The sequence below is a fragment of the Rhipicephalus microplus genome, chromosome X, assembly GCF_043290135.1.
Source record: "Rhipicephalus microplus isolate Deutch F79 chromosome X, USDA_Rmic, whole genome shotgun sequence".
Taxonomy (NCBI): Eukaryota; Metazoa; Arthropoda; class Arachnida; order Ixodida; family Ixodidae; genus Rhipicephalus; species Rhipicephalus microplus.
In genome coordinates this window covers 120,820,874-120,838,700 of record NC_134710.1, presented here as the reverse complement: position 1 = coordinate 120,838,700, position 17,827 = coordinate 120,820,874, and the positions used below count along the sequence as shown (strand labels likewise).

Sequence of the window (17,827 nt, the reverse complement as noted above, 5' to 3'; positions counted from 1 at the left end):
TGCATTCCCTTTCATATACTGAGTCACATAGTAATCTAAGTAGCTGTTGCAAAAAAAATTTCCTAACTAAAACACACACACTAAAAAAAAAGGCATTTAACTTTCCCACTGTAAGGAAAAAGCTCCAATATAAAGGTATAAATGCAGAGTGCCAAAGCACGAGCCTTGCAATGAGTTTCTTTGTGGCACATGAAACATCCAGATATTGATTACATGAAAATCTTCGGCCCTTATACTACATGAAGATGTCGATCAACGAAGCTGTGTAATGTATCATTTGAATGTTTATTTGTGTCACAAAAATTGCTCCTTAATGCTGAGCTTTGAGAGACTTTTCTCACTCGTTTCGCACCATTACCATCAATAAGGAGTGTATTATTGCTCATGTTATTAACAAAAGACACATTTTAGAAGTAAAAAACATGTCAGTTCACTTAAGTCTTTCACTTTAGTCAATTTTTTGACACAAGCTTTTGCACACTGATGGCTTTTTCCTTTTAAGCGAACCAGTGGTCAGTAGAGAGGCTTGCCGTATTTCTGTGCACGTAGAACCCGCTAGGAGTTTTTCTGCGAACAATCAGGCTGGCTTCAGACAGCTTCACTGTAAAAATAATTCTACTCTTCAAGGTGCCGAAACACAAGCAATATTTAAGCGGCCTTCATGTGAGAATGTCCAGCCTATTTCAGAGCTAATATATGCAGCTTTTTTTCTGGTTTCTGTGACAGCACTAGACATTCTTCGACTTATGAAAGCGCCCTCTGCTCCTGGACTGCTCCTTCTGCTTCTGAAATAGCACTGATAATGATGTCCTCCTCATCGAAAATTTGATCATTGTTCTGTGCAGTACACATCTTGCGTATAGGTGAGCTGCGAATGCACAAATGAACACACTCGTTTAATCCTTCCTAGCTTACAGCTAATGCACACAATAAGCGTAAGTCTGAATTCTCAACCCCACCCTACATTAGCATAATCTCTGAATTCTGTTTCATGGCATAGTGAAGTACAATGTAATTGCAAGAACAGTGAACAATGTCCATCTAAATATCCATGGCAGACCTAGATCCACTACAGTGAATGTTCATAACAGCTTGTTGCAAGCAAATGAAAAGACAGATTCTTTCAGCTTTTACGTGGTATTTACAGTAAAAAAAGTCTGAGTAAAACACCACTGAAATTCCAGCTTAGTGAGACGTACCGATTTGTGCAGGTAAGTTCTTCACTACGCTGCTCGACCGAGATACGTGCTTAGGCGACATGTTCACCTCTTTTTCCTGGAAAAAAAAAATTCCGAACAAGTGCACACCACTATTATGCTTCTTCAACAATAGCATCAACGAAATTAAAACATTGATAGCTATGACAGTATCAACAACATATACAGTCTTTCCTTTCTGCCTGAATATGCATGGGAATGACACCACAAATAGCAGCATGCGGCCAAATAGGCCTTCAAGGCAAGCATTTCAGTGACTGTAAACTGCTGGGGCAATCAATCCACCACCACAACAAATTACTTTTTAAATTTTGTTCTTTTATTATCTTTAGGAGAGACTCTGCTTCAGGTGTATATTTAAATTTTTTATTCCAACTTTTATATGCTTGTGCAAAAATTTGAGCACTTCAAATATTTGAATGAATATTACAGGGCAGTATAATTGCGACAACACGATTACGATTGATAAAACTTTGCGATAATACAAATTATAAGGATGTTTCAAACGGACTACATTATATATCTTGCGCTGTGATTTGTGTTATATGAATGGTTTCTCCAGCCACCGCAGATGACATTGCCAGAAAGCATTTTGTTGCTTGTCTTGCGTGCGCCGGCCAGCAGTCTTATCTCTTTTGGTGATACAACACATGTCGCAATTCATCTGGCATGATCGAGGTCACGTGCACAAAGCTGTCTCAGGGTAAACAATTATATCGGACCAGTTAGTATGAATTCATTTTAGTAGGAAGCGCACAACTTTAACACAGGAACACGAGACAAGCGCTTAACTTCAACTAAACAGTTATTGCAAATGTCAGAGTATATAAAGGGGTGAAAGAAGAGAAAGAATAGTAATAAAATGCAGAATGACAAAAAGCGCACGTGCAGTGCTGTACATTACTCATCTATTATTATTAATCACACCAACCTAAAAAACAAAGTTAATTATGCATGACCTAGATAGAAGGTGCACTAAGACACTCAAAGTCACCATGCGTTATTTCTGCTGATTCAACAATCAAACAGGTTCATAAATCTCTGTCACGATACAACACGCAAGTGTTGTTGAAATATGGCACACAATCACACTCCTCACAGTGGATCACCAAGTGACCACCTGTCACTTTTTGCACTTTATTATGGTGTTCTTTGAACCTCTCATTAATGCACCTTTCAGTATGCCCAAGATAAGCGAGGCCGCAGGACAAGGGAAATCTATAAACAACAGAAAGTGCACACTCAACATATTTATTGTGATGATTAATTTGGCAACCATTCTTTTCTTTCAAAACAGGAGAGGTTTCGCAACATATTTTTGAGAGTTTCTCTGAACAGACATGACCACTTGTACACCAACCTTATTTCCAATTTTTTTAAAATTGTGTGCCACACCATGGATATAGGGGACAACAGTTGTGTTCCGCTGCTGCAGGGAAGTGTCATTACGCTGCCTATTTTGTTTTTTTAGGTCCCTATAGGAGTGATTTGGCGACGGCTATAACCAAACATCACGGGTAACCTGCTGCCTGCAGTCGCAAAACCTGTTGCTCGAAGCTCTTCTGCATGAAGTGAAAACACAATTTCTTTATGGAATTAAAAGGCACATACGTGCAACAGACATCTTGACTACTTTAGTATGTGCGAAAGAGTAAGGCAACAATGGCATTTTGCTCCTGGACTCATAAAGCCACCAAACGTGATCATCATGAAATTTTAACCAATGATCAAGGAACCTGGGCGTGTTCCCACGTGGCATTTTGGTGTGAAAGTTTAGGGGCCAACAAACTGTCTCAAATACTTTAAGTGTCAACTAAAAAAAACTTTGAAATTCTTTGGCATCACATTTCAAAACTATCAAACAATAGTCAACAAACCTGAACATTTGTAAAACCTTAGTTCCCAAGAACTTCTGAGCAATTGTTCGATCCAAGTGGGCCATAAAAATATCACTAAGTACGGGTGCAATAGCCAAACCAATACAAATAACCTGTTTTTGGATGTAAGTGTTCCAATGAACAAATATGGACGTTCAGTATAAAGCCAATAAATATAAATAAACCCTGCACTGACATACCTGAAAGGCCACTGCATCATGTTCAAGTATAGACTGTTCCACAAACTCTAGAAACGTATTGTTACATAAAGAATAGTACAAATTTTTCACGTCGAATTTTTCACGTTTTTGCAAAATAATCACCCGGAACGGCATGCCATCCTTGTGCGTCTTGCAACTGAAGAATATATCTAGGCCGAGTTTATCAGTTTTCATCATCTGCAAGTTTTTTGCAACCGTTCGAACAGATATGAGTGAACAACTTTGAATCTGGTACAAATGCCGCTGTTGATTCATGTTGGCTATACGCAAATAGAATGTTGTTTGACAGCAAACAGCAGGCAGCCCCAGCTCCCTGCACATTGAAAAGAGTGAGCAAAGGCCTTTAAGAGGGCACCTCAAGAAATGGCAACTTAGCACTCTCATTCTAGACTAGCAGTGTATGAATTATGCCGGATGTGTTTTCCCACCAAGCTCGAGAATGTGGTTCATGATCCTTTTCGATACCGGATATATCAAACTCGGATATATCGAACTATTAGCTATATCGAACAGTTGAAAAATCTCTTTGAATTTCCCATGCAAAGGTATGAGACCGGCACACCCGTATATTGAACTCCCACAGAGTGAGACATCCGCTATATGGATTGATGCCGAAACCCAGAAAGTGCATTTTTCCTAGCAAATATTAATCAATTTAAGGCCATGTTATAACAAGTTCCAATCCTTTTTTCTGCACAGGCGACAAAAAAAACTGTGTTATTCCATTGCGCTGATGAAGTTCGCTGCACGGCACTTGCGACTACATCTGTACGTTTGATGCATGGCCTACAGGTCTTAGTGCGCGGGCATAGTGTTTTCCAAAAGACTGATTGCAGAGGGCACCGAAAAGAGAATGTGAAGTGACTTGGTGATTTCAATGCAATGTTCGAATTCCCTTCTTTGTTTGTTAGAGCACAATGGCGAGCGAGCCTGAAAAGCATGGCCTTCGAGATGTGCAACCTTGTGGCGTATTTTTAGTGTTTTCGGTTTTAAAACACATTTATCAAAGGCTATGCTTGTTTTTATCTTTTTGCATCAAAGCCGCTGAAAGCAGCGGCTGCCAAATCGATATTGCCAACATGTCAATGGCGGGAACTCAGACGAACTCGGCACTGTGTCTTTTATGCCTTGTGGTCTTGTGTACTTCTCGCCTCATTCCTAATAAATCCTCATTCGGGAGTGGAACTGAGTGTTGACCCTCACGTAGTGATAAGAATGATGACTGCCGCTTAGAGGGATGTCAAGTAAAGCACTGTCGTAAATATTCCCTGCAGGCCAGGTGACGACTTCGGGTGCGTCATGACCGCTGACAACGACATCCAGTACCTCAATAAATTCTGTGACTTATCAGCGTTTCCGGGCACCATCTCCGACGGTGAGCTACTACATCGGTACAGATGACGACGTAGCTGTTTCTCACTGCATCAAAGCTGGGATTTTGGCTGCCGTTGCTGGTGCCGCGGAAGTGTAGCTGTGCGGTTATGAATGTGCCAATGCCTTCGCTGCTGCCGCTACCCACCTTTTTGCTGTGTTACAAAGCTTTCATCAGTATTCTGCGTCAATCAATGTTGTGGCGGAAGAAGGCTTATTTGAAAAGCTTCAATGATATTGAGAATAACTGGAACAGGATGACGTGCAAGAAGCAAGACAAGTTTACAGACAATTTTCTTGCGAAATAAAGTGTGGCAACTTGCAGTTCGCACCTTGTTTTTCATTATCAGGGGTGAGACAGCTGAAATTGAATTGGGAGCAGTTTTCGGAGGAACGAAATTTTAATTTTGGAACAGACAAACCTCGCTTTGGAGCAGTCAGTGACAATTATGTTGTCCTGGGAGCTTGAAAAAGCAAATTTCTAGCAACCTGGCGGCACAAGTGCATATTTTAATTTACTTTCACAACACATTATACTGAAACAGACTTTGAAGAAAGTTTTTGAGCAGATTATCACCCGGTATGAACTGCAATACCTTTTTACATAACATGCGACCTGTCCAGCCTCTGTAACAAATGTGAAATAATATTTTTAAAAAAAGTTCTGAGAACTAGGTCCACTGGAAACATTCGAAAAGAGAAACGCATCCCACTCATAAAAAACTTCAAAAAATGTGATTGCACAAGAATCATAGTTCCATAACAGAGGGCCTTCGCTTATGAAAAGTGACATGCTATCGTCAAGTGTACTGCAAACCTTTAACCAACAACAAAAGCGCGATGCACCACTGTTTGCGGCCACCTCATGGGGAACCACTTTTGAGAGTGCGGCGCGGAAGCCGAGAAAATTCACCTCACCAACTATTTCGTTAAGCACGTGCATATGGCACTAAATGATAAGCGGATGATACTAGCTAATAACGCCTCTCGATGCACGCAACCCCACGTTATATGTACTGCCCACCTTAACCTGTTTTATTTTCTTTAATAACGATGGCCATCGACTTGCTATTGCCACCCGTACCATGCCGCGTTCCCCACAAACGAGCCGCCGATGAACAGAGGCCCGACTTGTAGAGAAAAAAAAAGAAAGAAGTATGCCAGTCACACTGCAGAACGGCCACTGACTGAAACACCAGTGGAATGTAAAGCTAAGGTTAAAGCTCGTGTAGCGCAGAGCTGGCACGCAGCAATGCCTTTTAAAGCACCCATTGCAAGTTTCAATTATAAAAAGAAGCAGTATTGCAATTCACCGTTTATGAAAACTGTGCCACGTGATCTCCGACGCGCCATGAGTCACGAACAAAGCACCGCGGTGCCCGATTAAACTAATTTGAACATCACGAATTCTGTGCACCACGGATTCACAAATCGTGCAAACGTAACGAGCGTGCGGCACCCTGCATAGCCTACTTTAGTACCTCGCCAAGTTCGGCAGGCAACCTTGGTCGTGCTTGGGAAAATAAACACTGAAGAGCGCTGCTCGGCAATCAGTAGCTGTTACTTCACCAGGCATGTGATGTCGTCTTTGTCAGAGAGTGGCGCCTTGGCCCTCCCTCTCGTCCACAGTCTTTGGGACAGATCGTGACACTGCCGACGAGTTCAGTCAACGAATCGACCCACGCCATCGAGAGCAGCAAAACAGCGCGCCCCGCATCTGATGCCATGCCGCTGTACAGAAGGCTCAAGTTGTTCGAGGGAGGCGGGTCCACCTGGCCCATCTATAAAGAGCAAGTTCACATGTTTTTTTGCGCTAACGACATGCCCGAGGAGAAACAACAACGGGACATTTTCCTGGCAAGTTGCGGAACCCAAGTCTTCAGTCTCCTGCTCAACCTCCTAAAACCAGCTACACGGCATACCAAGATGCTCAGTGAGTTGCTCACTACACTGCACTCGCATTTCAGTCTGGCTTTGTCCACGCTAATGGGGCGTTTCCATTTCAACAACCGGAGCCGCCGGGAAGTGGAAAGCCTCAGGCAGTTCGTCGCTGCGCTACAAGGCTTAGCAAGTACCTCATCTTTCGGGGACCAGCTGGACTTGCTACGAGACTGTTTCGCCTGCAGCATAAACAACCCCGGCATACAGACGCATCTCCAGGAACTTCCCGACTCCCCGCTGGATGACGTGGTGAAAGCAGCGCTGGCGATGGACGCGGCGACAAACAACGCCGGCGAGAATGGCCGTGCGGCGTAAACGGAAGCTGCGGTCAACAAGATTGTGCCAAAGGGCGGTAGATGTAGTCACTGTGATGACGCCCATTCCCCCTCACAGTGCCAGTTCGTACATTTGCAGTGGTTTTTGTGCGGAAAACGAGGCACCTTGCACGAGTATGCCGAACGGTGAAGCAGAACAACGGACCACAGCAGCAGCCTGGATCAAGCTCACGTTCCATACCAGCCCGCGGTCAAGGTAGGTGTCGCAAGTTGCAGCGGCGAAGTGCGGCAGCAGGCGCAGGTTCCTCCGCGGCCAGGCTTAATGTCGTGACCGAGGACCCCCCTATTTTTGACATGTGGCACACAGGCCTTCTTCCGCCGTCTGTGCTGCCGTACGTACTAACCGTCGAAGTTTGCGGGCGCCCCATTTCCACGGAACTGGACACGGGGGCTAGTGTGTCGGTCATGATTGTCAAACTTTTCAAAAGGACCTTCCCTGGAGTGGCCGTCAGCGTCATGCTGCGAAGTAAATCGGGTGAGCTTTCCCTGGTCCAAGGCCAGGCCCAGGTCAGTGTTCGTTTTGGCAGCAAGGAAGCTACCCTTCCTCTGTATTTGACTGTCACCGACGCTGCTCTGCAGGAATTGGATTTGCACACTGGGTATTCGGCTGCCAGAGGGCCAGAAAGCAACCCTACATGGCGTACAAGACATTCAAAACCTCCTAATCCAGTTGCAGTCACGGCTCAAGCCAGGGATGGGCAGATTCGCCGGTACGACTGCTGCCATCCATGTGCCCGAGGGAGTCCGGCCTCGGTTTTTCAAGCCTCGCCCGCTGGCGTTCGCACTTAAGGACGGGGTCACCCAGGAGCTGCAACAGTTACAGCGAGAAGGCACCCTGGTACCAATTAAGATTGCGGAGTGGGCCGCTTCCATCGTTCCAGTTTCCAAGCGAGATGGTAGTGTCAGAATCTGTGGGAATTTCAAGGTTACGTTCAACCCCGTCGCTACCATCGAAAAGTACCCCCTGCCTCGGATTGAAGATCTCTGGTCGGCTTTGTCTGGTGTCCAGAAACTCACGAAGCTTGACCTCAAACATGCCAACCAGCAGTTAGTGCTCCAGGAGGCCTCACGGAAGTACGTCACAATATCGACAACTATGGGGCTTTTCCAGTATAAGCGTTTACTATTCGGCGTGGCCTCGGCCCCAGCCATTTTTCAGAGAGAGATGGACAACCTCTTCAGGGGCATGAGGCACATCGCAGTGTACTTTTACGATATCCTCGTCACCGGTATTGACGATGGAGACCACATGCAGAATCTTCACAATGTTCTGGCCAGACTTCAGGATGCTGGTCTCAAGTGGGAAAAGTGCGTGTTCCTGCTTCCTAGTGTAGAATACCTGGGACACATGATCTCCGAGGCCAGCCTGACTCCGGCCCCCCGTAAAGTTGAAGCTATTCTGAAAGCACCGAAGCCCCGAAACAAAAAAGAGCTGCAAAGCTACCTTGGCCTCATCAATTTTTGCAGAAGGTTCCTGCCCAACCTGTCTGCGCATCTGCAGCCACTGCACATTCTGCTTCGAGATGGCCAGCATTGGGCGTGGAGGAAGAAGCAGGACATAACCTTTGAGCACAGTAAACAGCTAACCACCAAGGCACCGGTGCTGGTGCACTTCGATCCAGCCAAGTTAGTTGTTCTTACTGTAGACGCATCACCATACCGTGTAGGAGCCGTCCTAGTACACAGAGAGGACAAGAATGGCCAAGAACGCCCGGTGTCGTTTGCTTCTCGTCTTCACACAGCAGAGCAGCGTTACAGCCAGCTGGATAAGGAAGGCCTCCCCCTCATGTTTTGCGCTGAGCGTTTTCACAAGTACCTGTGGGGCCAAAAGTTCGAGGCAGTCACGGACCACAAACTACTGCTGGGGCTACTGGGGCTAGACAAGGCGGTCCCCGTGCAGGCATCACCTCGAGTCGTACGATGGGCCTTGAAGCTGGCCACCTACACCTAGCAGTTGGAGTACCGTCCTGGAAAAAACGTGGGGCCTGCTGATGCCCTGAGCCGGTTGCCGCTGCCAGAGGTGCCTGCTGCTGTTCCAGAGCCAGCTGAATTGCTCATGCTGGAGCATGCGTCCCGTGAGGTAATCTCCAGGTCTGCTGTGTCGCAGATGACCAGTCAGTACCCGGTCCTGTCCCAGATAGTGAAGGCAGTATCCCAAGGGGAGGAATTGGTGCAACAGCCCTACAGCCACAAGGCCGCTGAGCTGAGCCTGGAGCAAGGCTGCCTACCTTTGGAGTTCCAGGGTGGTGATCCCACAAAGCCTCCGGTCCAGGGTCCTGCAGTTGCTGCACGCGGGGCATCCTGGCGTGGAAAAGACAAAAATGGTGGCCTGATCCCACGTTTGGTTGCCTGGACAGGACCAGGACATTGATCGATTGATATGTGGGGTTTAACGTCCCAAAACCACTATATGATTATGAGAGACGCCGTAGTGGAGGGCTCCGGAAATTTCGACCACCTGGGGTTCTTTAACGTGCACCCAAATCTGAGTACACGGGCCTACAACATTTCCGCCTCCATCGGAAATGCAGCCGCCGCAGCCGGGATTCGAACCCGCGACCTGCGGGTCAGCAGCCGAGTACCTTAGCCACTAGACCACCGCGGCGGGGCTGGACCAGGACATTGCTCAAATGGTGCCGAGCTGCCAAGTCTGCCAGGCACATCAACGGGCTTTGTGTCATGTGGAGATCACCCCATGACCATTCTCCCAGCGGCTCTGGTCCCACCTTCACGTGGATTTTGGGAGCCCCTTCAACGGTCACTACTTCCTGGTGGTGGTTGATGCATTCTAAATGTGGGTGGAGGTTATACCTGTCACCACTCTGTCAGCAGGTGTGACCATTGCAGCACTGCGGCAGATCTTTGCAGCCCAGGGGCTGCCGGACGGTCACAGTCTCCATGATAATGGGACTGCTTTCACCAGCGCCCAGTATCTGGGCTGGCTGACAAATAACGGAATCCGCCGAATGATGGTTCCTCCGTATCACCCTGCGGTGCAGCAGAGCGGGTGGTGCAGACGATTAAGGAGAAACCTAAGAAGAGCCAGGTGTGGGATTTCCATACGCAGGTCGCCCGCATACTCTTTCAGTATCGGACCACACCTTATGAAGTCACCGGCCGTGGCTCCTGTGAGCTTTTGCTGGGACAGATGGTGAAGACACGATTGGACATTCTGCACCCAGACCTCCGGTTCACGGCGCTCCTCAAACAGCTGAAACAGAAGCTGGCTGCTGACAAAGAGTGCCGTCCTGGGCCATTGCTTGAACCCGGACTGCCAGTATTCGACAGGAATTTCCGTTCTGGCCCCCCTCGGTCTGCTGGACAAGTGGTCTCGCCTGCAAGCTCCTCCTCCCTGCTCGTAAGAATGCAGGATGGAACCACATGGCACCGACATGCTGACCATGTGAGGGCTAATCGTGGGACCGAGTAGCATCTGCGGCAGCACCAGTTGCGGCCAGTGAGACAACCGTTTCGCAAGGAACAGGCACCTCCAGTCGTGTGCCACTTGGGCCACCGGCAAGTTCAGTGCCATCCCTACCAACCATGGCAGAATCTCAGGAAGAACCGAGAGCGGCTCAGGCAGCACCTAGTGCTACCGCACCTAGTCCCTCAACACCTTTACCCAGGCGGAGTAAACGACGACGAAGGGCAGCGGACCGCTTTTCGCCTACCTAAAGCAACGCTGAACTGACTGGGACTTGTAATTCTTTTTTGTGTGCAATAACTGAGAATGAGGGGTGTAACGAGCGTGTGGCGCCCTGCCTAGCCATTTTCATTACCTCGCCAAGTTCGGCAGGCAACCTTGGCCGTGCTTGGAAAAATAAACACTCAAGCAGTCAGTAGCTGTCACTCCACCATGTGTGTGGTGTCATCCTTGTCAAAGAGTGGCGTCTCGGCCCTCCTTCTCGTCCACGGTCTTCGGGACAGATCGTGACACTATAATGACACTATGGATACCGTGCACTATGGATGACTATTTAGTGCTGTACCAAGTGGGTCTCTTGCTACCTGCTGACACCGATGTGCAGAACGCGCGCGCATAGGTGACCACATGCAGCAGTGTCGACTTGAAAGTCGCAATGGCCCGAAGAACGTACTACGCACAATACAGAACCTGAGAGTCAAAATCCCGATACGCATGCCATTCGGTAAAGCAACTAACTCGATGGTGACAGTAGCGCCTGAACACACAGCCTAGCTAGCAGAAGCAGGACGCTCGATGCACGGCAGCACACTTTTGAGGGCGTCACACATATTTACAACACTCCAAGGGCCGAACACATGAGGGTAGGGTTTCGAAACTCAAGTGCGAGTCTGAAAGGGAAAGTTCAAGTTCTCGTGAAATTTTGCATCATCAAAACTACCAAAATCCGTTGCTGTCAAAAGAACTCGCATAGGTCTTCCTAGGATATGTAAACGAATGGGACGACGCAGCTAGCAGCGGCGAAAGTGCGGGTCAAAGCTTTGGTACGTTACTTCATTCTTTAGACAGGAACGCCAAAACGCTTCTAGCCTTTTTTCCTTTAATCTACCGCTGCATTAGCCGCATGCCCTCGGAGCTTGTAGATCGCTATCTCGTCGTGTTGCCGTGACTGGGGTTCCGTGCGCGGTGGTTGCGTGCTCTGGTTGCGCATGTGCCTTCAAAATTAAGTCATTCTTTGCTCCTATGATTGTACCTGCCGCGGTTTTGTCCGCAGCATTTACAAAAAGCTGTGTCGCTTTGACTGGTCGAGTGATGGATGCCAGCACTTTTGGAGTTGTGCCGTCACTGTACATGATCATGTTAAGAGTGACCAGGGTTTCATCCACAGCGGTTTTATATACGACAAGCACACGCACTGTTGAAAACGTGGTGCACACTAGCCACTAGTGTACTTCTGAAGCTCGAGCATGCTTCTCTCTGCTTTTGTTTGACGCATTTTGATACTAAAGTTCATATGCTCGGCACTATGAAGAAATGTGTCGGGAACGTCCGAATTTTGGCCCAATGAACGCAGTGGAAATTGGCAAGAATATTTCACGAATTAGTATCTGCCGGTTTCACATCACTGAGATTCTGCTGTATGTTTAGATGAAGACTACCTAAATTCCTTTGCAAAAAAAAAATGTGATGGGTTCACAAAAAGACTGGATCGAAAAGGGCTGCATTTTTGTCAATGTAGCCAGATGACGCACAGAAATTTCGATTTCTGGAATATTTTCATGACAATCGTACAAAGGTAAGAAATGATAAAAATCCAAGAGACTTGGCAAGAATGAAGAAACTAAACATAACAATGACAAGATTTGGATGTCTCACTGTCGAGGTGTATCTGTAACTAACAGTAGAACCTCATTAATTCCAACTCAGTTACTTTGAAATCCGACCTAATCTGGAATATTTCTGCAGTCCTGTATTTAGCAACGTAAGTCTGAGCGGATATCTTGAAGCAGTCCTCAGCACCAGTCTGGTTAATTTTAAATCTTTGGGTGCCATATGCCAAGTCCGCACAAAAACCGGCCTTCTAGAGCCAAGAGGCAATGCCATGTAGTGATACTAATGAGTGGCAGCTGAAGCACGCCAGCCTCGCTACTTCCAGCAAAAAAACGAAGAAAAAAAAAGTAACATGCTAGTGCGGAAAACAAAACATGCTTCACTGCAACACAGCAATGACACGCGGGCAGCCTATCGCATTTTTCTAGCAACGTCAGCGCGTCATGATTTTCCATTCTTTCTAGAATCGTAATGAAATTCTTATAGGACAGTTTGGCTGAATTTGTGATGTAGCGAACCTCCAAGTACCATTTGCTGCAGCAGTTTGTGCACTTATATAGCTGGCAGAGTTTTTGCCTGCAACGCTTACCTCTAAAACCAAGTTAGAAAGTTTCCATGATCATATTTTCCAGTCAAAACACATTACGAATTTCGGCACACTGGCCAATATTAAATTCTTCACAGTACCAGATAGAATGGGTGAATGGTCGCATCATGGCGTGCTGACGTAGCAAGGAGCAGGCGACATGCTGCCTGCGTGTCACTACAGTATTGCAGTTAAGATGTGTTGTTTTTCTCAGGCACACAATTTAGTTGATTACGACAGCGTCTTTTTTTTTTTTCTCTTTTTCCCCTGGTGGCAACAGCGAACATAGCCGTTCCCCCTTAATTCGAACCCGCTTATATGAATATTCCTCGCAACCCCAGTAACTTTGAATTCAAGAGGTTCTACTGTAGTTCGGTGATAATTATTCATGACAAAGAAATCATGAATTCACAACATGCTTGTTTTCAATGACATGCTTCTTTAATTCATAGCGCCACAATACTTAGGTGACGCAGGCAGGTCAGAGTTATTTTTATTGTTAATTCTTGTATTTCTTCGTTTATTTTTTTCCCACCCAACTCAACTTTATTGCCCCACCACAGCAATGAAAAATATTAATAATGTGCTTTTCATAAGGTTCCCAAGAAGAACAATGGGGGGAACCAGCTGTGTTGAAAATAAACAAGTGGGCTTAGGCTTAGTCGAAGGTTCGACAAAGGGAAAGAAAGAGAAGAAGGAAGGAGTGAGGTGGAGCTAGCCTTGATGGAGTAAACATCGTCGTTTAGAGCCGTGACCACGGGTCCTTGTTCGTAACATTTGGTGCCGTGAAACCCGAGAGTGGTCGTTCCGGGACTACGATGTCGTCAGCCAAGCACCTTCGAAAGGTTCGTGGGACTGTCGGGGCCAGCGTCTCGTGAAATATTATGCTACTGACAGAACTACAAAGCGAATCTGAAGCCGAGGCATGAGGTGAACAGGCAAGTCACAGTTTTGATGACTAAAGAAGCTGAGCTCTGCCATTTAAACAACCAGATTCTCAATGTAACTGAAGAGGAGGCAGTGGACCAGAAACTTGAGGATGCTGCCGACTACGATAAGAAAGTAGCGTGCGCGATAGCTGATGGGCAGTATTACCTCTCTGAACATGGACAGTCGATTCACCTAAGTGACGAAAATTATTGGCCACTTTCTTATGCCAGTCATGACCATAAAAACTACAACCTAGTTAACTTTGTAAAATTGCCAACAACCGAGACATTTCCTTAGGCATTGAAAGAGACATTGGATGTTTGGACAGCACAGATTCCAACAACAATAGTGGAATATTGGCGAGTCAAGACAATTCTACCGAGGTTGAAAAGAATAACACCGAATCAGTCGTGACAGTGTGCAGAAGCCTGGAAATACCAAATCAGAAGCCAATGATTCGGGGATCTTTTGGCATTGATCAAGCGATGATGACATGTATAGAAGATACTCCTCAGCATACGTGTCATGCTGTGAATTGGACAAAAGGGGAACAGCCATTGGAGGATTCTGGCAGTACTCCGAAGATGGACGAGGAACCGAAAAATGAAGATCAAGAGAGTGCCAGTCTTGAAAAAGCAAAAAAAAACTCGAATAGATAATGGAAGTTGTGGCATTTATGATAAGATTTACCATGATTAACACATTGCTGACATAGGCCAACTGATGACGAGTGTCAAGGAATCTGCCGAAAGCTTACCAACCATAAACAATGACCAATTCGATCACCTCGTTGTTGGAGCGAGCAGTCCTATCATGTTTCCTGTCATTTACTCATTGTTAAATGCACAAGTTGGACATCAGGACTTTGTTCCGCTGATCTTCAAAGCACCAGACGATGTGAAAAAACAAGGGGATAGTAGCCTAAAACGAAGATGAAAACGCTGCTTCTTCATTTCAAAGTGAAGCAGAGGGTCCAGGAAAGGGAGCCGCAGCGGAACCGCCCTTGTGTGAATCGATTGATTTGATTGATCTGCGGGGTTTAATGTCCCAGAACCACCATATGATTATGCGAGACGCCGTAGAATTCTCGAACACCTGGGGTTCTTTAACGTGCACCCAAATCTGAGCACACGGGCCTCAGCATTTTCACCTCCATCGAAAATGCGGCCGCTATAGCCGAGATTCAATCCCGCGACCTGCAAGTCAGCAGCCAAGTACCTTAGCCACTAGACCACTGTGGCGGGGCACCCTTGCACGAATCATCTGCTCAAGCGTTGCAGCAAACATATTCCTACGGAACCATGAGAGAGCAAGGCACAGGGTTCGGGTCACGTGCAGAAACGTTAATGCAGGTATCCAGACACCTCATGGAGAAGGCTCCAAAATGCTGCAGCAAACGATCTACAAGAGATGACGATGATTAGTGGAGTTAATTGGCGCAAGGGCCACATATGGCCTAAGAGCGCCAGAGCGATGATAATGAACTGTGCGATGTGCAGCGTGGATAAAACAGATGTGACGTGGCTGTAAATGGGCCTAAAAAACAGTCGCTGAAGGTGCATAAAAATATACATATAGTAAAATTATGGCAATGACAAATGATGTGTGCTATGGAGACATAAAATGGTTTAAAAGTGATACGTATGTGAAATAAAAACTTGGCATGGAGCACCAGTGCCTCGACAGAGCCCTTAAAACAAGAGCATGGAGGCCTGGGCTCATTGAAAGCTGCTATCACAGCGGCATCCTCTGAACAGAGGATGCGCTATCAACTTGTTGGGCTAAAAACATTTAATGTTGGGCTAAAAACATTCAATACTACATCCTTTGAAAAGCTTACAACTGATTTTGCATCAAAAAGCGGCTCTTCGCCGAGGAACATAATCGGATGTAAAGGAAGATGATAACGGTATGCTAAAGGAAAATATTTCTTTCTCTTTCAGCTTCCGGACACTCCAGGAGGACGTTCATCGCCGGCCAGCAGAAAGCTATGGGTACCATAAGTGTGTCCTATTCTGAGGCGACAGAATAGGACATCAGTTCGCCGTGTTCTCGTAGCGGAGGGCCAGTAACCTAACTGCGGCTTAATCAAGTGAAGCTTATTATTTTTTTCTATGTCCCACAAGCGTTGCCAGTGGCTTCGCAGTTTCTTACGTAGTAAGGGTTTTAGGTCTGTTGCAGGGACAGTAGCGGTAGGGTTAATAGCGCGTAATATAATTGACATGGCCATTTGGTCAGCTAACACATTGCCCTCGATACTTCTATGGTCAGGCACCCAGCAAATAGTAACATGCTGGTTGGACATTGATCTCGACAAATGAGGTGTCACAGTGTATAAGCTGCCACTGCCGCGGCGGTAGAAGTTTCGCTGTGGGCGTAAAACAAAGTTCTAGCAGTGGAACACCCCTTTCTTCACTTAAGTTTCTCACACGCAAAGAGAACGGCTTTCTCACTGCGGGTCGATTATGGAAGAGCGTGGCAGCAGTGATATCGTTTATAGTTGAATAAGAAGGATGCTTGATGTTTGCGCGTACCTTTATAAAATATGTGAAACTGCTATAGGATCGCTGCAGGTGAAGTGACCACTGATTCGACTCTACATAGAGGCTCTGGATCGGACTTGTCCTGAAAGCACCGGTTGCAAGTCGGGTACCCAGATGGTGAACGGGGTATAGGATATCTAGTGCACTTGGCGTTGTGGAATGATAAATTATAGAGGCATAATCAAGGCGCGACCCGACAAGGCTTTTGTACAACTTCAAGAGGCACTTTCGATCACTACCCCATGTTGTACGTGATAGGAGTTTTAGGACGTTCATCACTTTCAAACATTTCATTTTAACATATTTAATATGGGGAATAAACGTCAGCTTAGAATCTAAAGTGGTTCCCAGGAATTTATGCTCGCTGCTCACAGAGAGTTGGTCTCCCTTAATCGCAACATTTGGTAGTGGCATTACCCTTCGTTTGTTGGAGAAAAGTACGCAAGTACTTTTCTTGGTGTTTATTTTAAAATCATTCTCGTCCGCTCATTTAGACAATATATTCATTCCAAGCTGCACTTGTCGTTCGCAGATAGACATATTGCATGATTTAAAACTCATCTGCACATCAACATACACGGAATAAAACGTCGCACTTGGAATGACTGACAGCAGGGAGTTCATTTTTACAAGAAAGAGTGTGTAACTAAACACGCCCCCTTGCGGAACACCAGTTTCTTGGGTAAATGATCTAGAAAGATCATTTCCCACTTTTACGCGAAAGGTTCGGTTAGAAAGACACCTTTTAATTGTGTTTAGCATGTTCCCATGGATGCCCATGGCGGCAAGAGCGCGTAGAATCCCGAATCGCCATGTAGTATCGTACGCCTTCTCTAAGTCTAGGAATACCAAAAGTACAAACTGCCTATGAATAAATGCATCTCTGATGTATGTCTCTATGCGAATAAGGTGGTCTATTGTCGACCTCCCCTCTCTAAAACCACACTGAAGAGGGTCTAGTATACTGTTACTTTCTAGAAAGTGGATTAAGCGCCGGTTTATTATTTTCTCATATAGTTTGCATAGGCTGCTTGTTAACGCTATTGGCCGGTAGCTGGTGGCCAAGGACGGGTCTTTGCCTTGTTTAAGCACCGGGATGACTATCGCTTCTTTCCATGACAATGGAATATACCCAGCTTCCCACATGATATTGAAGAGGGTTAGGAGTGTTTTTAGTGCTTCAGGGTGAAGGTACTTGATCATTTCATACAGTATACGATCGCCACCTGGCGCCGAGTTGTTGCAGTACACAAGAGATGCCTTAAATTCAGCAAATGAAAATGGGCAGTTGTAAGTCTCCCTGGACGGACGTTTACATTTAAGGGGTTGCCGCTCTTCACGTTCTTTGAATCTTACGAACGTTTCTGTGTAGTGCGATGCACTTGAGACATATTCAAAGTGTTCGCCTAGACAGTCTGCCTGCTCCTCCAGGCTCTCCCCTCGGCTACTTACCTAGGGTAGGGGGTGTGACTCTCGACCCATTAACTTGTTTACCCTATTCCAAACCTTTGTTTCGTCGGTGTAAGAATTTATACCGGAGATGTACCTATTC

General features: G+C 46.3%; 1 protein-coding gene across 5 annotated transcripts in view; it reads right to left on the bottom strand.

The window, feature by feature from the left end:
* mxt (Eukaryotic translation initiation factor mextil) overlaps positions 1–17,827 on the bottom strand; it is a 172,346-nt gene that overhangs the window by 21,126 nt on the left and 133,393 nt on the right. For all 5 annotated transcript variants that reach the window (XM_075877529.1, XM_075877532.1, XM_075877530.1 and 2 more), the window contains one exon: positions 1,200–1,275. In XM_075877529.1, the coding sequence (XP_075733644.1) occupies positions 1,200–1,275 (76 nt within the window). The remainder of the gene's footprint in view (positions 1–1,199; positions 1,276–17,827) is intronic.